Source organism: Postia placenta (assembly GCF_002117355.1).
Source record: "Postia placenta MAD-698-R-SB12 unplaced genomic scaffold POSPLAscaffold_10, whole genome shotgun sequence".
NCBI lineage: Eukaryota > Fungi > Basidiomycota > Agaricomycetes > Polyporales > Adustoporiaceae > Rhodonia > Rhodonia placenta.
The window spans coordinates 1,348,624-1,371,044 of record NW_020169841.1 but is presented as its reverse complement, the minus strand read 5'-3'; the positions used below and the strand labels follow the sequence as shown (position 1 = coordinate 1,371,044).

General features: G+C 55.3%; 10 protein-coding genes across 10 annotated transcripts; 5 read left to right on the top strand and 5 right to left on the bottom strand.

Moving 5' to 3' along the window:
• Positions 1-92: 92 nt before the first annotated feature.
• Positions 93-245, bottom strand: POSPLADRAFT_1048000 (hypothetical protein; the record flags this gene model as incomplete). The annotated part of the gene is made up of 1 exon (XM_024479414.1): positions 93-245. One exon carries the CDS (start codon positions 243-245, stop codon positions 93-95), a length of 153 nt encoding a protein of 50 aa, XP_024337386.1.
• Positions 246-2,081: 1,836 nt separating this feature from the next.
• Positions 2,082-3,220, top strand: POSPLADRAFT_1047999 (hypothetical protein; the record flags this gene model as incomplete). Its single annotated transcript, XM_024479413.1, has 6 exons — positions 2,082-2,084; positions 2,143-2,289; positions 2,346-2,449; positions 2,500-2,588; positions 2,646-2,846; positions 2,910-3,220. 6 exons carry the CDS (start codon positions 2,082-2,084, stop codon positions 3,218-3,220), a joined length of 855 nt encoding a protein of 284 aa, XP_024337385.1.
• A 131-nt stretch (positions 3,221-3,351) lies between these two features.
• POSPLADRAFT_1147217 (hypothetical protein) lies at positions 3,352-5,011 on the bottom strand (the record flags this gene model as incomplete). Its single annotated transcript, XM_024486040.1, has 4 exons — positions 3,352-3,657; positions 3,712-3,899; positions 3,950-4,446; positions 4,500-5,011. The coding sequence occupies 4 exons, from the start codon at positions 5,009-5,011 to the stop codon at positions 3,352-3,354; spliced, it is 1,503 nt and encodes a 500-aa protein (XP_024337384.1).
• A 164-nt stretch (positions 5,012-5,175) lies between these two features.
• Positions 5,176-5,781, top strand: POSPLADRAFT_1075169 (hypothetical protein; the record flags this gene model as incomplete). Its single annotated transcript, XM_024482788.1, has 3 exons — positions 5,176-5,344; positions 5,398-5,525; positions 5,581-5,781. The coding sequence occupies 3 exons, from the start codon at positions 5,176-5,178 to the stop codon at positions 5,599-5,601; spliced, it is 318 nt and encodes a 105-aa protein (XP_024337383.1). The 3' UTR covers positions 5,602-5,781.
• Positions 5,782-7,408: 1,627 nt separating this feature from the next.
• POSPLADRAFT_1066785 (hypothetical protein) lies at positions 7,409-9,233 on the bottom strand (the record flags this gene model as incomplete). The annotated part of the gene is made up of 6 exons (XM_024482109.1): positions 7,409-7,453; positions 7,890-7,997; positions 8,028-8,166; positions 8,314-8,765; positions 8,818-8,949; positions 8,970-9,233. The coding sequence occupies 6 exons, from the start codon at positions 9,231-9,233 to the stop codon at positions 7,409-7,411; spliced, it is 1,140 nt and encodes a 379-aa protein (XP_024337382.1).
• A 499-nt stretch (positions 9,234-9,732) lies between these two features.
• On the bottom strand, positions 9,733-11,021 carry POSPLADRAFT_1058756 (hypothetical protein; the record flags this gene model as incomplete). The annotated part of the gene is made up of 2 exons (XM_024481078.1): positions 9,733-10,619; positions 10,859-11,021. 2 exons carry the CDS (start codon positions 11,019-11,021, stop codon positions 9,733-9,735), a joined length of 1,050 nt encoding a protein of 349 aa, XP_024337381.1.
• A 178-nt stretch (positions 11,022-11,199) lies between these two features.
• Positions 11,200-12,853, top strand: POSPLADRAFT_1183113 (hypothetical protein; the record flags this gene model as incomplete). The annotated part of the gene is made up of 8 exons (XM_024488978.1): positions 11,200-11,263; positions 11,317-11,341; positions 11,448-11,592; positions 11,643-11,903; positions 11,954-12,094; positions 12,151-12,396; positions 12,452-12,535; positions 12,587-12,853. The coding sequence occupies 8 exons, from the start codon at positions 11,200-11,202 to the stop codon at positions 12,782-12,784; spliced, it is 1,164 nt and encodes a 387-aa protein (XP_024337380.1). The 3' UTR covers positions 12,785-12,853.
• Positions 12,854-15,992: 3,139 nt separating this feature from the next.
• POSPLADRAFT_1040643 (hypothetical protein) lies at positions 15,993-16,945 on the top strand (the record flags this gene model as incomplete). Its single annotated transcript, XM_024477773.1, has 2 exons — positions 15,993-16,274; positions 16,339-16,945. 2 exons carry the CDS (start codon positions 15,993-15,995, stop codon positions 16,783-16,785), a joined length of 729 nt encoding a protein of 242 aa, XP_024337379.1. The 3' UTR covers positions 16,786-16,945.
• A 1,281-nt stretch (positions 16,946-18,226) lies between these two features.
• POSPLADRAFT_1093015 (carbohydrate-binding module family 48 protein) lies at positions 18,227-18,616 on the bottom strand (the record flags this gene model as incomplete). The annotated part of the gene is made up of 3 exons (XM_024483105.1): positions 18,227-18,415; positions 18,476-18,524; positions 18,585-18,616. Coding segments are annotated over 3 exons (270 nt in total), but the record flags the coding sequence as incomplete, so codon positions are not given.
• A 2,473-nt stretch (positions 18,617-21,089) lies between these two features.
• Positions 21,090-22,154, top strand: POSPLADRAFT_1148715 (hypothetical protein; the record flags this gene model as incomplete). The annotated part of the gene is made up of 6 exons (XM_024486216.1): positions 21,090-21,326; positions 21,384-21,523; positions 21,583-21,660; positions 21,725-21,899; positions 21,954-22,004; positions 22,080-22,154. 6 exons carry the CDS (start codon positions 21,090-21,092, stop codon positions 22,152-22,154), a joined length of 756 nt encoding a protein of 251 aa, XP_024337377.1.
• Between the last annotated feature and the right edge of the window lie 267 nt (positions 22,155-22,421).

Below are 22,421 nucleotides of genomic sequence, written 5' to 3'. Positions count from 1 at the left end.
TCTTATTCGTGATAGTGAGGCATCAGAGGGAACTTGGCTATTTCGTCAGCGATGATTTCAGGCAGGCAGGCAGACAGCCCCTGCTGTGGGGCTCATCTTGACAATCTCCGGCTTGGTCTGGTGCGACAAGGGCAGAGGACTACCGGGGGACCCACGACACTTCCGGTGGAGAGAGCAGGGTAAATGGACACGGCACATTCGCGCGAAAACGCGGCGTAACCGGTAAGCCAAGCACCGGGTGACATCAGACTTTGAGAGCTATGACATACCGCCCAGCTCAAGAAGTTTCGAGAGATATATTTGTATTGCCTCATGGTGAGGTATGGTGATGAACGTGTAGGGCCGCTGAGATGGTCTAGGCAATGCAGAAGCTCAACGAGGACTTCTAGTCTGGACCGCCGATCTGTGAGAAAATTTGTCAGTGAAACGAGCAATCAGCGTGCTGACGACACTTACGACATTGACGGCCATCGTCCCGGAAATTGTGAGGTAGAAGGAAGCCATTGCAAGGCTCGCTCGTGCGCTACAACCGCCACCATGAAACAGCAAGACATCCAGGTCCTTTCAAGGCTGGGGAAACACGAGGCGCGATACGCGCTGAAGGAAAGAAAGTCACGGGATTCGGGGGGGTTGGAGAACATCCGTTCAACTTGACATGTCAAGTGAGTAGTGGCGTTGCAAGTCCGGCATTGGCGGCCAGAGACGACGCCAGAGATGTGGCCCCTGCCGCCATCGTTGGAGAGATTCCGGTGCATTCTTTGAACTTGCCATCATGCACGAGGCTGTAAAGTTAACGGTAATTGGTCGTTCAGAAAGGCTCCGTAGCTAGAGAATAGCACACTCCCAGACAAATATGCCAGCGTTTAGATCTACTTGCAATAGATGCAAGGGGTAATTGACAGTATTGAGGACGCTATACGTGCGCATCAAGAAGAGATCGTCACTTACTGAGAACGAGCCTCGTACTGTTACCGTAGCTTGGTACTGTACCTCGGTACAGTCGGACGACAGTGAAATCCAAGAATTAAGAGGGGGCTGGGAGCGGATAGGACTGGTAAAGATTGCCGAGGAGAGAGCTTTATAACACTGAACAATGCTAGGGAATCCCGAGTCGACCACCCAGACGATGACATCACAGAAACGCATACGTCATGCAACAATCAAAGAACTCGAGGAACGAGAAGGAAGACTTACGCAAACGCGCAACCGTGCGTGCGGAAGGGCAGGCCTCAGGGCTCCAGGCTCTTCTGATACGTGTACGCGCGTGCATGGTCGTAGCCATTTATAGTCATTGACATCCTCCTTTAAGAAATGGACCGCCGTATAGCTAGCGGCTAAGAGCACAGAGCAATCGCTCCTGAGCAATATCTTGAGGCACCCAGAGTAAGTAAGCTCAGAGTCAAGCGGATAGTAACGGCAGTGTGAGTATACTGTACTGATCATTCTCGCGAGCATCGGTAGACAGGCGTGGAATCTTAACAGGAGCTCAGCGCTCATCCTTGAAGCTCGAAGGCCTAGTCAATGAGCTCCAGGCTTCTTATTCTAATCATGGGATGAAGACGATCTAGCCAGTGAAGTACCACACGCATAACATAGAATTGCACCATAGATTTAGGCACGCTAACCGTCTTTAGCGAGGCATGATGGACATCGGAGAAAACCGTCCCATAGCTTATGAGCTATCTGAGTTACGAATGTCTGCAAGTAGGACCTGTAGTATCCGCTCTAGGAGAAGCTAGGATCGAGAGACTGCAGACGATGCAGACGAGACTGTAACGGAGAATTGGCAGTGGCGCCCTATGTTTCGTGAGAAGACAAGCCGTGTCTAGGAGATGTGTATATCATTTGGGGCATAAGTCTCACAGTACGAGAGCTGGGATGTGGAGGCTTGAGTGAGCGACAATTGTTGGGTGTCTTCGAGCTTGTAGTGAGCATTGGTATAATTCAAGTAGCGAATGCACAATTTGATCGCGATACGCGACTTCCAAATGCGGCAATCGTTGCGCGTCGCCTGTCGTGTTTCGAGACGCGTCACCTTTGCGCGGACGCTTTGAGTGCTCTCTACTTCTACCTCTTCCACCATGGTATGGCCTACATACGCGTTGCATGCATCAGAATATTGACGAACGCTGACTTATCTAGTTCCGCAACACCTACGACTCGGATAACGTTGTCTTCTCGCCTCAAGGACGCCTTCACCAGGTCGAGTATGCCTCTGAGGCCGTGAAGCAGGGGTCTGCGGTCGTAGGCTTGCGATCGAAGACCCATTCCATTCTCTTGGCTCTCAAGGTACGCACATTCCACCTATTGTCGGTTGCTGTTCCTAAAGGCCGTGTCGCACACAGCGTTCACTGGGAGAGCTCGCGTCCTACCAGCAGAAGATGTACCGGATAGATGAGCATGTAGGCATCGCAATTGCCGGTCTCACCTCTGATGCTCGTGTACTGAGGTGAGCTCTAGCACCATTCGCACATGCCGTCCATACTAATGCTAAATCAGTAACTTCATGCGTCAACAAGCAATGTCCTCTCGCATGGTCTTCAATCGCCCAATACCCGTTAACCGTCTTGTGTCCTCCATCGCTGACAGTTCGTCGCTGTACCTAGTCGCGTGTGAATGACAACTGACGGCTATGGGCACCACAGAGGCTCAAGTAAACACGCAGGAATATGGCCGTCGTCCATACGGAGTCGGCTTCCTTGTTGTTGGCCAGGACAAAAATGGCCCTCATCTCTACGAGTTCTCTCCTTCAGGAAACTCATACGAATACTACGCAATGTCCATCGGCGCGCGGAGCCAAAGTGCGAAAACATATCTCGAGAGGCATTACGAGAGCTTCGCAGACTGTCAGTCCACACGCATTTTCACTGTGGTTTGTGATGCCGGTGTACTGACACATGTATTGTCAGGCAACCTCGAAGAACTCATTTGTCATGGCCTTCATGCCCTGCGAGAGACTCTTCAGCAGGACAAGGAACTTACTATCAACAACACATCCATTGGCATCGTCGGCCCTGCTAGCGCGCACGAGAAGGATGTACCGTCGGCAGGCAACTTCCGTATCCTAGAGGGGGAGACGATTCAGGTATATCTTGACAGCATGCTGCCCAAGGGCCACCAGGACCCCGCGCCCGCGGCACCAGCAGCTCCTGCAGAAGGCGGCGCGGCGCCTCCAGCTGGCGTTGCTGTGGCAGACGAAGACGTGCAGATGGCAGAGTAGTTTGTATTTTTCCTGTATCATCGTCGGACAATAAATGCTCTCGAATGCAGGCAATGTACGAGCAGGGGTGTGTTGCGCCAGTCAATCAATGGAAATATTGCTACATGCGGAGGGATTCAACAAGATATATCCTACGCCTTCCCTCTTTTCGCAAGTAGTGCCTGTCTCCACGCTCTCGCTGCTGCTCCAGGCCTCCGCAAAGATACAAGCAATTGCACCATCGTGGTCAGGAGCATGACACTGCCTGCCTGATGAGCCGCAGCGAGGGGAATAGGTACCAGATATAGCAGCGTGCCAATGCCCAGCAGGACCTGCACGTTCGCCATTCCAAATGCCGCAACCATCATGCGTCTTGCCAGAGGCGGAAGGGCAGCCCGCATTGCGGGGTTACGTGTCATCGCGTATAACGCGGCTGTCGCGGTGTACGTTGTGATCGCCTACATACGTTAATTGACTCCCTCGACCCAGCAGCATTTTCGACGTATACTCACGAGACAACGATGGTCAAATTGGACCGTGGTCGGGTTCTCGAAGATGTTCCGCCACCACAGGTCAGAACCGTCCGGTGCCTTTGCGTATGCCTTTGAGAAGAGCTCATCCTGAGGGGGCGCAAGCCGGCCGCCCATGAGAGGGAACTCATTATAGAGCAGTCCAGCATCGAGGCCAGCGACAAATGCGCCTACCAGAAACAATGAGTCTCTGCAGCTATGAATACAAGTATAATCCCACCTGAGAGAGCCGTCAAGAACACCAGCGCGGTCAATGCCTTGGAGTACCGCGAGAATCGCTTCACAAGCGGATTCTCTAACATAGCCTTCCACTGCACATTGTCTCCCATGAGCCCGCCCCACTTGCCGGTAGTCGCGTATCGCCAGTCGTACAGCGCCGCCATTCCAGTGCCAAGCATCCCAGCATACAGGACAAACGCAGTGCCCAGGTGAGCAGCGAGCCGGTACTGCGATACACGCGGGACGGCGCCAGGGGTGTCCATGAGCGAGTCCTCGAGACCAGATTTGACCATATACCACCCGAGGGCGCCCTGTGCGCCGAGGAGCAGCGCCATGCCAAAGAGCTGCTTCGGGAGCGTTGCGGTGAGACGCTTGCGCACGGCGAAGTAAGCGAGGGGTAAGATGAAGGCGACACCAATCAGACGGCCAAGGACGCGGTGACCCCATTCCATGTAGAAGATATCCTTGAACTCATTGAGCGTGATCGAGTGGTTCATCCTGAGAAGCGATATAACTTCAGAGAGGGAGTGATGTGAGTCGTAGTGACGTACAGCTTGAATTCCGGTGTGGCTTTATACTTCTCGAACTCTACCTTCCACTCCGCCTCGGATAGTGGAGGTAGGACACCAGTTATGGGACGCCATTCCGTTATGCTCAGGCCGGACTCGGTCAGACGAGTGACACCACCGACCACAATGACAGCAAAGACCAAAACAGACGAGAGAATCAGCCAGCGTGCGACTGGAGGTGGGGAAAGCACCGGGAGCTCAGCAGGGATGGTGGAGGCATTCCTCGAGAAGAACCGCGGGTCGAACGGAGGTCGGCAACTCGCACGCAGACTGAAGTGCCTCTCTCCACCCCGGAGATTCGCAAACCTCAGAGATGCGATTGGCGAAGAACTTGTGGCTGTTTTACTTCTGCAGATAAGTTCGCGGAACACGCCTCTTGAGAGAGCGGAAGACTGGTGCAGCTGGGCGCGCAGACATGACCGGCCAGCGAGTATGCTCTGCAGTGAGCGAGGACTGAAGCGGATGCCTTGCGTCCATGCGCCGAAGAATGTCATCCTTCCGGCTCCCTCAGAGACGGGGCAGCCAGGCAGTAAGAGGGGAGCAGGGAGAAGACTGAGAAATAGCTCAATTCCGTATGGTTCTCATCGTGGATCGGGTCGGGAACGCGGTCGAGCCTTTCGCGGGGAGAGACGCCGGCCGAGCCTCTTGCTCGCCCTCCATGTTCACGCTTTCACTTGCTCGGCGGATAGGCGCAATTCGTCTGCCACCCCGCGTTCGCGGCTATGCTGCCCCGCCACCGTCTGGTCTCACAGACGGCGAACGAACCATTTACACGAAGTTAACAGAGAAATTCGATCCTGCGGAGCTGCAAGTCCAGGATGTCTCAGGTACCGTGTATTCTAATCCACTCATCACATATGTTGACATTCTTGGTGAATAGGAGGTTGTGGTACATTTTATCAGATCATTATTGCCAGTGGGGCGTTCAAGGGGATGCCGACCGTCAAGCAACATCGTATGGTGAATGAAACCCTGAAGCAGGAAATCGAGGGTATACACGGTCTGCAGGTTAGTATGTGTCTAAAAGCCGCACACCTTCATATATACTCAACGATGGACACAGTTGACTACGAGAGTTGTGTGATTACGTGTTGTGCATCTTCACATCCACACCTACTGTTCAATGCTTCACTTGCATAATCATTCACAGGGACCGGCAATACTGAGGGTCCTCTCAATGAGACTCACGACTTCATCCTTCCGAGTCCTATCATGCATGAAACTCAGCCACAAGAACCACCAATATATATATTCCTGACGGCTATTAGTGCTGATTGCCATTGAGTGCATGTTGATGGTCGAACCACCAGGTGATATTGCCAACGACTTGTCGTGATGTCTGCATCTCGTCTATCATTCCCAATTGGATAGAGCCCTAGTTACACTTCCATGCAAGTTGTTGTGTGGTCCAACATTAGCGCTGTCTAACATTCTGCACATATAGCTTCCCCCTCCCCCTCTCAGAGTCTTTCTCAGATACCAGAGTCTCCTCCCTGCACCAAATGTGACGTCCTGCAAGTCATCACTTAGAAAGCAATTAGAGCATAGTTGCACGTAGTGTAAGTGAGGGTCCACGGTCACTGAACCGCCAACATTGACATCTCCATCCAAGCTTATCAGCAAGCAAATACACTCGGCCTCTGGATCGGCCTTTACTCTGGTGCGAACACAAACGTGTAGGTCAATCCAACGAGGTGGGTAGTGACTCTTTCTTCAAGATAAGGACAGTTTGGTGACATTGTATTCTCGCATCCAAAAATTTGTCGTAGATATGTCTGCGACGTCTCTGCCGAGCGCAATGTCGCGGGGTCGCAGGCCCAGTGAAGGGTCCAAATCAATACGATGGCAGACTCCTGTCGGCTTAATCATGGAACCCGAACCGTTGCCCTCAGCATCGGAACCATTTTCACAATCTCCCTCGCGTCATACGCCGCCGCCTTCGGCATCAGCCCCATTGGCATTGTCTTTTCCGCGCCTTTCCCCATCGCATCTCTCTGGCTCGCCATCGTCCCTAACTTCACGAATTGTTCCAGGCGATACGCCAGGTCATCCATACCCGCTTCCGAGGCCTCCAATTCTCTCGGAACTCAGGGAGGGAAACGACCATGCTGCCCGGTCGCCATCCTCTTATCCAGCCATGTTGCACACCGACAGTCCCGAAGTGCAGCGATTACGCTCGGGAAGCACGGCCTCGTGGAAACAATCGCAAATCCCCAAGCGTTACCTGCCCACAGCATCTAGCCCCAGGCCCTTTACCACCGTAGAGTCGTATCAGTCAAGCTCAACCGCACTGGTCGCTATATCGACTTTGGGTACGAGGCTTCGCATTTGACGATAAGGCATACCTCTGAACGAACATGTTGCTGGCAGGCGCATCCGTATCGTGGGCCTCCTTTTTCACTGCTACTCGTGGATCGCTCCCGCTACTGGCTTGGGCCACAGCGGCGCTGGTACCTTCTGCTGTGGCAGCAAGCTGCGTTGCCATTGTCCTGAGTCATAGAGAGGCCGCATTCGCAGTGGAGCACGATATCCAGCGGCGCAGAATTGTCCGAGCGTTCCATGGCTTCGCTGCCTTCGGAGTACTGTGTGGTATCATTCTCTTGAATGCGGCTGTCACCTTTTCAGCGCCCATCGACGACGCCAGTCAAAGCGCCGCTGAGATTGTTTCCGTCAGGGCTGCGGGACTGTATGGGATTTTTCTCGTCGTAGCTCTTGTGATAATTACAGTGTTTCTGCGGTTCTTCCATTACAAAGAATAGACCACGCCTTTTGTTTCAAGACGATAATCCGTTCCGTATTGATCAGACACAATATATGCTTAATAGTAAGCTCTCATTTGCCACATCTGCAATCTATCTGACATTTCTAGTCGCTGACGTGTATTGGAGGCTTCAGACCTTCTGTTCCCCTTTCTCCCACATGGGTGGGACCATGTGCTAACCCGGTAGGGTGAAGTAACGATCTACTGAAGCGAGTGGTCGCCAGGGCTGCCATGTTTACTAGGAGACAATCTGCGCATAATTCGAACTAAACACTGAAGGCTGATTGATAGGGGTTCGGACGTTTTGTACAAACGTCTCATTGTGTAAGCGAATATCAGTGCACGAGCAAGATAACAAGATTGCATGCCATAGTAACCCAGGACGAAATTCAGGTATATGATTCCCATGAAGCTGCAGTAGATACGCGACAACATAAGATGCATGATACGTAGATCGATCAGGGTTCGGCCGGTGGAGTGCTCGTCTAATCCGGGCGTACTAGTCACCGGCATCGGCGGACTGCTCAGAGGACGAATTGGATTCAGGCTGTCTGTGTGTCGAGCGAGATAAACAGAAGGTCCTAATATCTCGGTTGTGTTGGTCAACTCACTCTTTTTCTCTTGCCAGCAGGTGGTGTGAAGCGATCGGCATTGTCGACAAGGAGTCGCTGAAACTCCACATCATAGCCTACGCATTTCATACACCACACGCCAATTTCCTGGAATCTGCGAGGTCAGAATAGCTGGACTCTCTCAACACTGTGGAGTATAATGACCTCTTCGTTTCTCTCGTATGCCGCGGAGATTTCTTGCCAAGACAGGGAACTAGCGATCTCTCTTGACCGTGCGTCAGAAACAAGCTCCTCTATTTCTTCGAGGGTCGGCTCCCTGTGATACTCGCGACGTGCGTAGACTCGCGCACGCACATCGATGCCGAAGCCATGCTGTAGAATGCGCATTCCCCAGGATCGCCTTACCTGTTGGTGAGAGGAGAGCCGACTCAGGATCTGTCAAGGTGTAAAGAAATAGACTTACCAGCGGTGGTTGTCTTGCGAACTCTTCTCGAGTGAGGGATCGGATGGATACATCCTGTAATTTCCCGAATACTGCCAAAGAGCTTTGGGAGTGTCGCGCAGTCTCACGAATACTCGAACAACCTGGCGCGCATTACCCCATGTACCATCCGCAGGGACCATATTCAGAAACAGGCCGGGATCGCCAGGGTTCAAAGGAGCATGAGGATGCAGATCAAGGGTAATGAACATAAAGTCATTGAGTCCGTGGATTGCCACTTTCTCGTCACTTGGAGATGGGAATGTATCAACGAAGCTCCCACCGTATAAATTGTGGATATAATGGCGATTGAAGAGAAACCGCTGTAGCCTCTCCTCTATATCGATGGGATATCGCTCAAAGCCAATAGCCTTAAGCCGGTCTGTGACCATCGCACCATCGAATTGAGAGTCTTTCTTGATCTTGGCGTGTGGCTACAGAGCATCATTAGATCTATTATTGTCATAATGGCCAGGTCATGCATACGTTGCGGTATTTTTCCAATGTCGCAGCCAGTTCCTCTGCAGAAAGGGGCTCCTCTTTTGGTTCCGCCTTGATGGTCGCTTCCACTTCAGACGCCTCTCCTTTGATCTCAGGCGCTGCTTCTACAGTCTCATGCTTTGGATGAAAGAGCAGACACGTTTGTAGTGCTCACCTTCTCCTTGAGCTAAACCACTTGCATGTGCGTGACGTGCGCGACGCATGACTTCTCTGAACGGCAGGACAGTCACGTCTGCGAACGTGGCGCGCGATCTTTTCGAAGTTCGTGCATCCGTTGCGTCCTTCTGCTCTTCCTTGAACTGGTCTCTTAGTTCAATCACGGCCCCAGCGGCGTCATGAGTAAATGGTGAAGTGCTATCTCGGTTACTATGCTTAATCGCAGCGTGAAAGGTTGACGTCATGTCCCTATAGCAGTGCAAGATTAGTACTTCTATAGTCTTGTTTCAACACTATGCGCTCACGTTCCGAACAGAAATTTGAGTACCAATTTCTATGGGAACATTGACCAGAGAATACTGGCGCGAAGATAAGTGCGGTGGTCAGGCGGCGGTTGTCAAGTAGTGCCAGCGCCCATAAATGTACGTTAACCGCATCAATGAGCTACCCTCGTGAAAACAACACTAATCAGAGGTGACTTTTGGGGACTGTCAGATTCGAAATGCAGTGGCAAGGCATGCGTGCATGACCGCAGTACATGCCGAAAGTCTTAGGGCCTGACTCTATGCGGTGGCTTTGATACTCCTGTGGTTGGCTTGATACATTGGGATGTGTGATACTAGTACGGCAGATGCAAAGTATGGGAGCTGGGGAGAGAGGGGGGCTGGGCTTTAATAGTACGTAATGCATTTGGCAAGGTAGTCGAGGGCGTGAAAATCAAAAGATGAGAACAGACAGACCCGATCACTCTCGCTCCTTCAAGAACGCTTCAAGCTCGTCGTCCAGGTCTTGTTGAGTCTTGTGAGGTCGCGGGCGGCCTCTGCCGCCAAACGAGTCATCCTCGCGATGGTCTCGTCTATCCCGTTGCGGTAACCTTCGCAAGGATGTGCGATGGTCGTCTTCCCGCTCGCTATGTCTGTGAGACCGCGCACGCCGTGGAAGCTCAGCAGTTATACGGGACGCCAGGGTATCTGGTCTGGCTCGCATGACGGAGGTTCGCTGGAGCAGCGATTTTCTGTCCGATACCATGTGATCCGACCGCATTTTCGATGGCGGAGACGGTAATTCTTGCGGAGCGTCGTCCTCGGCCAAGAATGCGTCCAGTTCGTCATCCAGGCGGGCCATTTGGACTGCTTTATCCAATGGATCCTCCCTCCTCCGTTTCCGTTGGGGCTCGTCGTCTCTATCAAGTGCACCGACTTCGCTCCCAATTAACTTCCCGGCCTTGCTGCCGTACTTCCGATAGAACTCGCTTTCCTTCTTCGCGCCCTTCTTCTTGATATCATCGCGAGTCGCCCACCTCATCCTGATAGCGCCCTTCAGTCCCTCACCCTTCCCTAGACTCTTGTTGATCCTCTCTTCTGGAGGCCATATAGCAACAGGAATTGGTTTAGCGGTCACCGAACCATCCTCAGCTGAGGGTTCCTCCGCTATTGACTTGGTGAGGTGGCGCAATGCCGAGCGTGCCACAGCTTTGGTGTCGAAGACCAGAATGCATGTTATGTCGTCGATCCATTCGAGGGCCATAGGGTGGGAGTCATAATGTGTGGCGTACTCTTTGATGCTAGCGGTTGATAGGTGCGAAATGGGTGTCCCACGGAACAGTATGGCATTGTCCCTGTAGGGCGAATCTACACCTTTATGAGAGATTACCGCAGGCTATATGGATGTTTATCCACCTTCTTCCATTTCGAGATCTCCATTTGTACTCTCCCCTATCCTTTCCTCACTCTCGTGCCTACGCTAATGAGACAGACCGCAGGTGTGTAAAGCAGGCAGTTTTGCAGGTGCGAGTTGACCACTCTCTTGTTAGGCTCCATCTCCGCGCCCGCTAAAACATGCTGCCAGCGCACCTTTCCTAGTCGCGTACCTGTCGCTTCCGGTAGTAAGTATACCTTCGTGTTTCCTATTCGATCGGCGAGTTGGGTGTGCACGGGCTCGGTAACCGGCTGGTGGTCGTCGTAGGCAACATTGTCGTCGTAGGATAGCATATCGGCAGGAGTAAAATCTGAGCTCTCAATCCCGATATTCATGGCGAGAAAGCAAGTCTTGTTATAGGATGGCTTTGGTTGGTAGAATGTCAATCGAGGAGACAATGGTGTCACATTCGTGAGAACGTTACTGTGACTGACACACCGTCACGATCAACCTCGGTCACTTTGTAGGGCGATCACTTTGGGCCTGCGCTCATTTAACTTGTCCGCTAGGGATATGGCCGACACTACAGAAGCAGCTCCTGCAATCAATAAGAACAAGAGGCATAGAAAGGAGAAGCGTATGTACTCAAGTTACCCAGTGTTTGTCCTGTTCCTCACACCGGTCCGACAGCATGGGATACAGATGACATCGACCAGTGAGCTCATTCTTCTGATGGGTTTGCGAATGCATTTCTCACTTTAGCTTTCCAGTGTAAGCATGCATGCAGATAGCTATACTATCTAAGCCTGAAACAATGTCCAGTGGGCGATACAACCGTTCCAAGTGGAGGATAATAAAAGCGGTACATTCACTGAAGAATCTTCGTTTGCGACCCTATTCCCTAAGTACAGGGAAAGGTATCTGCGGGAAGTCTGGAGCGCGGTTACGCAAGCCCTAGAGCCGCATGTATGACTTAGCTTTGTTGCTATTTTTACGCTCTGATGTTATTCTTACAGGGAATCGCTTGTACACTGGACCTGATTCATGGCTCTATGTCTGTACGAACCACGAGGAAAACATACGACCCATACGTCATATTGAAAGCTCGCGACATGATTAAGCTCCTGGCCCGTGGAGTTGCAATAGGACAGGCGGTGAAGATTTTGGATGACACCGTTGCATGCGATATCATCAAGATTGGGAACATCGTGCGCAACAAGGAGAGATTTGTCAAGCGGAGACAGAGGATCATTGGCCCAGATGGAAGTACGCTGAAGGTGAGTAACCTCACCGGCCTCGGGAGAACCCTGACTGAGCGTTTTCTCAGGCCATTGAACTGCTTACACAATGCTACGTCCTTGTGCAAGGGAGCACTGTCAGTGTCATGGGTCCCTACAAAGGGTTGAAGGAAGTCCGGAGAATTATCCTGGATTGTATGAAGAACATACACCCCATCTATAGAATCAAAGTGCGCATGGCAAATGATACTGGTTCCGTCCGAACAACATTGACATTGTTCCACAGGAACTTATGATCAAACGCGAGCTTGCTAAAGACCCCCAGCTGGTCAATGAATCCTGGGATAGATTCCTGCCTAAGTTCCGCAGACATCATCTTAAAACGTCCGAGAAGACGGCACGCAAGAATGAGCGGACACAAGAGAAGAACGGGGCACGAAAGGCTGCAGGGTTAGAGCCTACGGGGTCAGAGAAGGATCAACCGGCGAAGAAGGTGTACACTCCCTTCCCGCCTCCACAAATGCCCCGAAAGGTACGAGCAGCTACCATGTTCTTTCGGAGAGGCCTCTCACATCTTAATATCCTAGGTCGACTTGCAACTCGAGTCTGGAGAGTATTTTCTCAAAGCACACGAGAAACAGGATAGGGAGGCGCGAAAGAGAAAACAGAAGGTATGCATGCACAAATATAGATCATGCTATTTTACTAACACTTTGAAATAGCAAGAGCAGGTCACCGAGGAGCGGCGTGCAAAACGCGCCGAAGCATTCGTTGCGCCCGTTGAGGAGGTTGTGCCCACCGTCGAGGAAAAGCGGAAGCGAAGACGAGAGAAAGAAACCGAGGATTTGGAGGAGGAGACTGGGAAACACAAAAAGGCGAAGAGGAAGAAACGCCTGCACTCAGAGGGCAATAGCGAGTAGACATTGTGGGCTCTACGAGCTGTATTTCCTTGCATATTGCCCTTTGGATTACCACCTTAGCGTGATAGTAACGCTTTGTGACGTCTAGTGACTATGGCACACTGGTGTGACGATGGACTTTGTCCAGCGACTTGTCCCGGTTTCGTCAGCGTTGCGGGACCCCTCTACCGTACTTTCTCCTATTCCTCGCTAGCGATCCTCGGTTAGCTCTGTAGACTTTCTTCACTCTGCGAAAAGTACCTCTAGGCGATATCAGACATGAACAAGAATCCGTTCGTCACTACTGCAGCGTACAACCCCCAGCAACCCCCTCTTCCACCGGGGCCCCCTCCCCCCCAGCCTGCCCAACCGGATTACTCTGCATACTGGGCAGCGGCAGCGACGGCGGGACAGCACGCGCAGAGCTCTACTACTGGCACTTATACTCAGCAGTGGTCCGCAGCGCAAGCCGCTCAGCCTGCGGCAGCTCGGCCAACGCCTGAGCAATCTGCCTTATACGCAAATTATGGCTATGGCGGCCAGCAAAATATGAATTGGCAACAACAGCAGCAGCAAAGGCAGCAGCAGCAACATTTTCAGCCGCCGCCGCCAGTTGTACAACCACCTCCCCCGCCACCTCCGCAACCAGCGTATAATCCGTATCAGCCTCAGGCCGGTGCCTATCAGCAGCCGTATGTTCCCCAAAGCGGACCTGCACCACAACAAGCACCTCCGACGACATACCAGCCCCCGGTTGCACAGCAGTTCCAGCAACAGCCGCAGCAGTTTTTTCATCCACAACAGCAGCAACGCCCCAACAATCGTAACCCAAATATCCATCATGCATCTCCTCAGCAGCTTCCACCGGCGAAGCGGCAGCGATTCGACGGTCCCAATCAACATCGCGGTCCTCCTCCACCCCCGCCTCAGTTCCAACCCCCGCCCCCGCCCCCCATGCCTATGCAACAAGGTGGGGGCATGGGCATGTTCAATCAGAATCAAGGGCAAGGTCACAGCCGCGGAGGCGGTCCTCCGATAGGATCAATGAACATGAGCGGCGGTCGCGGAGGGTTCATCGGTGGGCGTGGTGGCAACAACCAGGGCGGTAGGGGAAGAGGCGGCCCAATAATGAATCGGGGCGGAGGCCGAGGTAGAGGCAACGGGTCATACAACAACATGGGTGGTCGTGGAGGTGGCGTCGGGCAAAACAGCGGCAGCTTCAGAGGTCACGGTTCGAACCGCGGATTCGGTAACAGAGACAATCGGCGAGGTGGGTCGTTCTCTGGTGGAGGCAACCAGGGTTATTCGCAGGGCTTTCAGCATCAGCCGTACCAGCATCAGCATCAGCACCACCATACTCATCCTCACCACCACCAGCAGAACTACAATACCAACAACAGTTTCCGTGGGCGCAATCAAGGCTTCCCGCATTCGAGTCGCGGTGGGCGGCACGACCCGGGCTCGTTCCACGCGCCAAAAGAGAACGGGAACACCTCATCGTCGAACTTCACTCCCACATTCTCGTCTGGTAAGAAGGATGAGAACAGGCGCACGCTGACTGATTTCAAGATTGTCGGGCTGGAGATCCCAGAGTTAACCTGGAATTGGAATGCTGCCAAGTCTGATGCTGCCGAGACAGCAGTGAAGGTGGAGGCTCCAGAGAGCGCTCTCCCGCATACCGAGCCCGCTAATACTGCGGTTGATCAGGATGCTTCTCCAGCGAAGGCTGAGGATACTACTGGTGCGGGAGATGCTGCGACTGCTGCGGCTGATGTATCCGCTGAAAGCGCGCTCGTGAAAACGGAGTCGGTTGCATTGGTGCCGCCGCCTCCATCGCGTGTTCGCATCTATTTCCATACACCGGTTACTGCTGACGATGCCCACCCTCTTCCGTCTCATATGTCATATTCTCCCAGCCCTTCTGCTGCTATCAGGAAGGGGAAGCGTAAAAAGCTCGAGGATGATGATGGTGACTATGAAGACGGTCGCGGCGCTCCGCCCCCGCCTCCTCACTCGTCCGGTATGGGCGCGGACCATGATGGGAGCGTCGCTCCCAGCGTGGAGTACAATGGCTCAGAGAACGTTGGTGGTCGGGGTAGCGTCGCCCCCAGTGTAGCCGATACCGTCAGCGATGGCGACTGGTTGATGGCCGCGATTGGCGGGGACGACGGGCAGGATGATGGCGATGACCATGATTATGGCAACGACGGCGATCAGTACCATGATGCTGATGCAGAAGGCGACTATGGTAAGCCTCTAGTCTTCGATCGAGACTGTGCACGACACGAGCGCGCCGCTCGTTCGAACGATTCGTTCGCACCACTAATTCCTGTTTTCTCAAGATGGTACTGGTCATGATGATATGCAAGGGGAGGGGCACGAGGAATATCACTCGATGGGTGGTGATGCGGATGCTCATGATTTGCCTGATGAGCAGCATGATGCGAGCATGCACTCTTCAGAGCGGGGCGTTCTGTCTCATGCACCCAATGGCCCTAACAGTCACAACGACTCCTCTCCCAATGGCGGCTCCATGAGTGTGCCGCCTCAGGTGGGGTCAGCCCCTACACCCAAAGCCGGCCTCGAAACCCATGGGAATGCTCAAATTGCAGATGCTTCTGCCTCTGTCGCCTCTGCATCAGTCTCTACTTCCGTCGATCCTGTTAATTCTGCACGCGGTCCCGATTCTCAGGCTCCTTCCGAAACTGCGCCCGCTGCTCTCAGCAGGCCTCTCCAGGCAATGGACTCTTTGGCCTCTACCGTGCCTGATACGAACGGGCCAATTCCTGGTAATGCTTCTTTCGCATCCACAGTGATTGACGAAGATGTTGCGAATCACAATGGCTCTGGCGAGGCAGAGCCCACACAGCCTGCTGACGACTCATTACAGTATGAGCATATGTCGCCTTCCTCAATCACGGCTGTTTCGCCGGCGTATACAGGCTCTACGGCATACTATGACCCTTCGACATCTCAGAATCCTTCGCAGACCGCTGGGAAGAGCAGGGTCGCCTCTGCCAACCGCCTATCTGTATCCTATGCTGCTGGCACAAGGAGGATGGTGATTGACGCAGAGATTGTCGACAAGCTGAAAGTCATCCGAGCGGATGGGCGCATTGAGGTTTCTCTGAATGTGACCAAAGATGAAGTCAGTGGGTATAAGGGAATTTTGGTGCGGGTTTACTTAGTTTTGTTCGAGCCTGCATTGACTGATTGGCTCTGCTCGCAGATGGAAGCATACTCAGAGACCACCGCGTCCTACCTCCCGCTCGAGATGTCAGAGAGCGTCGAGACGGATCCGACCGTGCCTGCATTCTCCACGATCTCCCTGCCTGCCAAAATAACCCTGACCGCGCATCTGGACAAAGAGCGTCCGCTATCCGAGCCTCGCTGGGTCAAGTCGGGCGATGTCCAGGAGTGGCTCAGGAGCATGTTCGGCCGCATGTTCTGGGTCGCAGGCGATGCCGCCGAAGGCTGGGAGAAAAAGATCGAGGTTGCCGATCCTGATCCGGTAAGCTGCGTCACGCCTATGTTCGCCCTTGGCACCGTTACTAAAGACATACTACGCATCAAAGGCGCCTACGATCTGGACGATCCTCGAGGCCTGGGCGCAAAACTCGACGGTCGGGCAGCTGACGGAGCGCCAGCGCTTCCTCCGCACACACATGACGGAGACCGACAACATCCTCGAGATCCTGCTGCGTCTGGTGCGCGGCGAGCGCGCCACCACCCAGCCGACGCCCGCCGTCGCCGCGCCTAACATCGCCGGGCCCCTGTTGTCCGCGCTCTCGCCCGGCGCCGCACACGGCGCGCAGCAGACGCACGTGTCGCTCGCCGTGCTGGCGATCTTCCGGATCGCCGTGGAGTACGCGAAGAAGGCGTCCCCGGAGAACGGCAAGAACGAGGTCGAGGAGCGCGCGGGCGAGATCATCCGCTCGCTGCCGCAGCACCTGCTGTATAAGAGCCTGGACGGCATCTTCAAGGAGTGGAAGATGGAGAAGAAGGGCGGCGGCGGCAAGTGAGGTGGTTCTGTCTGCGGTCAGGGTCAGCGTACTTCGTGCCGTCGTGTCTGCATTGCGAGTGTCTTCTTGTATGCGAATTCTTGGCCGTCGCTTCGCATGTCGCCTGCGGGCTTGCCTTTGTATGGTACGATCTCCTTGCGAAAGTGCTCTCCCTTTTGTGAAAAGTGCTCTGTTGTGCGAAAGTGTCTCGGCGCAACCCCCGTGCCAAAGTGCTCTTTTCGCCCCCCAGGGCATCGGTACAATATCTCTTTGCGAAAGTGGCAGCTTGTCCGATGAGACGGACGTACTTGTTCTCTCTTCATAAGCGCGTCCGTTCGATCAGGAACTCGCCCGCGCTCATATGCATATTAGAGTGGGATATGATCCGGCTGAGCGATCGACTAGACTATGGCGAAAACAGTAAACGTCTAACGAAAACACTAACTACGCGACAGACAGCAAAGAGACCGAAAACCATCGTGGACCAGGACATCACCGCTCGTCACCCCGTCGTGAAACTCGTCGCGCTCGCCCCCTCGCCCCCTCGCCCTTGCCCTCGCCCTCACTTCGTCGGGGTGTCGAACATGCCCTTGATCTTCCCGAAGATGCTCGTGCGCTTCTTCCGCTGCTGCCCGCCCACGCGGCCCGCGAGCGTCTCCGCGCGCGGCTCCTTCTCGTGCGCGCTCCCCGCCGCCGACCCGAGCTCGGTCACGGACGTGTTCGCGCTCGAGCTCGAGTGCCGCGAGTGCCGCGAGCGCGTCGAGAGCGACGGGAAGCGCATCCGCTTGTCCTTCGCGGGCGGCGTGCTCGATGGCGTGCCCGTGCCCGTGCCCGTGCCGACGCTGCTGGGCGTGGCGGGGGTCGCGGGGGTCGCGCCGTTCGTCGCTGGCTTCTCGGGTGTGCTCGGCGAGGCGGCGGGCACCTCGTCCTGCGTGCCGGTAGGGCCGACCGTGGGCGCCGCGGGCAGCGGCTTCGGCGCTGCGATGACGACGGCCGGGGCGGGCGCGGGCGTGGGCGTGGCGCGTCCGTCCTCGGCGGCCTGGGTGGGCGTCGCGGTGCGGGACGCGGGGCTGTCCACGCCGTGGCGGCCTGCGGGGGAGTGCGTCGACGGGGGCGCGAGCTCGTCGGCGTCCGGCGGGGCGCTTTGGGGCGCGGCCGCGGTGTCGGGGGCGGGGGGCAGGAGCGGGAGGAGGTGCACGGGCACGCGCGGGGCGAGGTGCGGCGCAGCCTCTTCGGCGGGCGGGATGACGGCCTCGGGAGAGAGGGAGAGGGAGGGGGGCGTCGTGGGCTCAGAGCCGGGTGCGGGTGCGGGCACTGGGACTGCGGGCGCGGGCGACGCCTGGTCGGTGGTGCCGGGCGCGATTGCGTCGACCATGGCGACGGCGGTGTGCTTCGCGGTGTCGGCGACGTCTGCTACTGCGTCTGCGGCCGTCTGCATCGCTCCGGCGGCGCTCGGGGCGATCTCAGGGGGCGGCGGGGCGAGGTAGATGTTGTTGAGGTTGCCGATGGCGTCGTACTCGGAGGGCTGGCTGTCGGCGGTGGCCCAGCGGCCGTCGACGATGAACTTGTACGTGGTCTTTTTGCTCCAGGGGACGGAGACGGAGGCCTCGAAGCCGGAGGGCGTCTTTGTGAGGTGCGTTGAGCGGGACCACTGAGGTGAGTGAGTGCGCAAATTAGGGGCAGAAGGCGATGGCAGGAAGAGAACACGCACGCCGTCAAAGGTGCCTGTGACGATGACGTCGGAGGCATCTGTGCGGGGCCTGTGCGGGGCGGTCAGCCATTGCGTGCTGGGAGGTGCAGCCCAGGGGCGGTTCGCTCACCATCGGAATACGACTTTGTGAAGGCCGGCCATTGGGAGAGGCGATGGGATAGCGCAACAGGGTTCAGCAGACCAGCACTGTGTTAGGAAAGTCGAGCGAGCTGCTGGGCCACGACGCGGCGGGCACAAGGCGGCTGGCGGCACGATGACATAGTGCGGGATTCGGCAACGAGCGGGAGAGGGATTAGCACGCGGGGACAGGGGTCGGGACACGATCACTCACGGAGGGGGCGAGGAGGAGCAGCACCGGCGACAGACGACACGAGGAAGGGCCTTTTATATGCAGGTCGAAGCGAGGGAAGAGTTGATGGCGCTCGCCAAATGCAGACAATTCAATTGCGCATCCCGACACATGTCTGCTCACATTCCAGTCCAGACCGATCGTCCCTCACGCTAATCTGTCGTGCGCTCGCCCTCTCCTCACCGCCGGCCAACGTCTGCATGGCTGCTTTCAGGGGCAGTCAGCCACCGCAGACTCACCAGCTCCCAGGCTGTCGCGGCCAGCGCCAGATGAGCCGGCGATGGTCGATCCCCGCCCGCCACGGTTCCCTATTCCGCACACAGTCCATCAGCAGCGACTCTGATAGCACAACTTCAAAATGGCGGGTACATGCACAAACTCACAATTGCGCATATGCGCATTTCGTTACGACATGGCTGAACATCAATACATGACGATGCTGCCGGTGTAACATAGGCGCCCATATGGTGGCACAGCCGATTTCACGAGAGATGTCGCGCGCGTCGAACACAAACAAATCCTCGCTGAGCGACCTCCCACTAAGAACACGAATATCTCGACAAATACTGAGCGTATCGTCTTCATTTCTGCTGCGTTAGACTCGCCTCGTCGTTGCGCATGTCCTGGTATCAAAAGCATCATGAATTTCCAACACTGAAATTTCGACACCTTCAGCATCCTTCTGAAGCAGACTCGTTCCTGCTCGCGAACACGACATCACAAATGACATGCCATGTAGCTGCCGGTGTGCTTATAACCACAAGCGCTTGGCATTGTCTTTGAAATGATATTGAGAATGAAATCTATGCTACACATAATGTAGACAGTCAGATCTGGAGTGACGAAGTACTTGCAAGTGTAGGAAGCATAAGAATGATTGGCAGAGCTAGCACAAGGGTGGGAAAGAAAATGAGAGTCCATACTACAGGCAATGCTTATGAAAGGCTTACAGCAAAACCAATATTGATAGACCTCCCTCGCAAAAAGTACAGATAGGCGGCATGGAGCATAGCGGCGCTCGGCACCTCGGGGGTGACGTACCCTCATCCCCCAGATATCTCAGTGTTGTTCACGGCAGCCATAAATAGTCGTAACCCACGCCGATGTCTCGATATTCGTCTATGGGTCGAGGTCTACATCGTCGCTCTCTACTTCTGCAAACAAAGGTAGACAGCGACAAACCCTGCGATACCAGTAGCTTCCTTAATCTGGCCATTAGTCATGGAGTCAGACATGTATTATACACCAAGTTCTTTCTGAGGAGGGATATATCGCCCATCCTAACAATGACGGCGAGAGGACGAGAGGATTACACTGAGCGTCTACCTCACGATCCTCAGTAGCCCATCGGCCGCTCGTCGACGTATCTGCACCACTGCCGACCCCTGCCACGAGCTTCTGCCCCACTTTGCCGATGTGTATACTTTGCGAGGGGAGGTCTATCAATATTGGTTTTGCTGTAAATGAAGGTTTTCTTCAGCACCTGAATGGGATGAGATGAAGTAATACCATCATTTAGGTACATTCAAAATTGCCGCTTAAATCTCGCTGGAAAACAAGCGACTTCTCGCTGCTTTTGAGCACCCAAATGTGGCTGAAGCTCGCTGAAACGTCGCTGAAAGCGTCACAGATGACTAAGCGTGATGCAGCTGTGATTTGTTCACGTTCTCGGCTTGCGAAGGGCTACAGTAACCAGCCAATCAGGTTGGCGAATCACGCAAGCGTGACATGGCCGTGAACCAGAATCTGCGAGCGCTTGCGACGAGCAGTTGCTTAAATGTCGCTGTTCGAGGAGGGGAGCTCAGATTCTGCTCGCTGCTTTTGGCCGCTTAAATGTCGCTTGTTTTCCAGCGAGATTTAAGCGGCAATTTTGAATGTACCTATTATATAAACAAAGCTAGGAGCATAGCGAGAACCAGACATAAGACTTTAGAAACACACTGCAGCTGTATCAGGCCATCCACAGAACCCATCTAGCCATCCTACGAATCTCCGATGCCGTGTTCACGAGTAGGAATGATTCTGCTTCAGAGGGATGTCGAAGATGTCGAAATTTCAATGTTGGAAATTCACGATGCTTTCGGTATCAGGACATGCGCGACGACGAGGCGAGTCTAACGCAGCAGAAATGAAGACGATACACTTAGCAGTTGTCGAGATATTCGTGTTCTCAGTGGGAGGTCGCTCAGCGAGGATTTGTTTGTGTTTGACGCGCGCGACACCTTTCGTGAAAACGGCAACAAGTGCGATTCTTTGCTCTCTACCATGGCGGATTTACTCCGCGAGGAGACTCTCGACGACCTCGATCCTCTCCGCCATCTCCGCGGCAGCGCAGACGCAGACGACGCAGACGACGCCGACCTCGTCCCCGCCCAGCCGCCGTCCATTCTCGATCAGACGATCGAGCTCACATTCCCCTCCGACGCGTCCGAGACCGTCTCCATCACGCTCGCCGTCTCCGCGTCGCCCGGCTGCGGGGGCATCGCATGGCCTGCAGGAGAGGTGCGTCGCGCCGCGCGCCATGCGCCATGACGATGCGCCCTTACGCGCGCCATCCAGGTCCTCTCGCGCTACATCGCCCGCAGGGGCCCCGCATACTTCAAGGACAAGACCGTCCTCGAGCTCGGCAGCGGCACCGGGCTCGTCGGGCTCGTCGCGGCGAAGCTCGGCGCGCCCCGCGTCTGGCTCACCGACCAAGCGTGCGTGTCTCCTCCCCCCGCCACTACCCGGCTCTCACCCAGCCCCCTCCGCCACACAGCCCGCTCCTCGACACCATGCGCCGCAACACCGCGCTGAACGGCCTCGCGCCGCCGGTGCGCGTCGCGGAGCTCAACTGGTCCGTGCTCCCCCCTGCCCCCGTGGCTGCAGCGCATGACGCATGATGGACGTGCACACGCCAGGGGCGCGCCGCTCCCGCTCCTCCCGCGGCCGGACGTCGTCCTCGCGGCGGACTGCGTGTACTTCGAGCCCGCGTTCCCGCTGCTCGTGCACACGCTCGCGGCGCTGGTTCCGCGGGGCAGCCCCAGCCCGGACCCCGACCCCGACGTGCTCTTCTGCTACAAGAAACGGCGCAAGGTGCGTGCGCGGGTCGCGGGTAGCAGGTCTCGGGTCTCGGCTGATCGTGCGCAGGCGGACCGGCGGTTCTTCGCGCTGCTCAGGAAGGAGTTCACCTGGACGGAGGTGCGCAAGCGTGCTGTGCCGTGTGCGCAGGCCGTGTATGCTGATGCGCGGTGTATCCCGCGCGCTTGCTCGCAGGTGCTGGACGACCCCGACCGCGACGTCTACGCGCGCGAAGCGATATCTCTGCTCCGTCTGACCCGCAGACAATAGCGCTTGGCGCGACAGCTATGGCGCTATGCAGCCCGCCTTCGCTTATGGTGAGCGTGCCGTGTTGCGCATCGAGCACTGGCGTGTGGCTAAAGTATAGGACCGAGCCGGGGGATTCGAGTGGTACGGCACAGCGATCGACCGTGTTTTCTGTTCATGCTTGGCTACGGGTTGGGAGCGGAATGTGGAAGGAGGAAGGTAGCCCTGGCGCAGCGCGCCAGGGAGTCGGAATGTATATCATCGCCGTGTATAAAAGCAGTGCTCATCGTG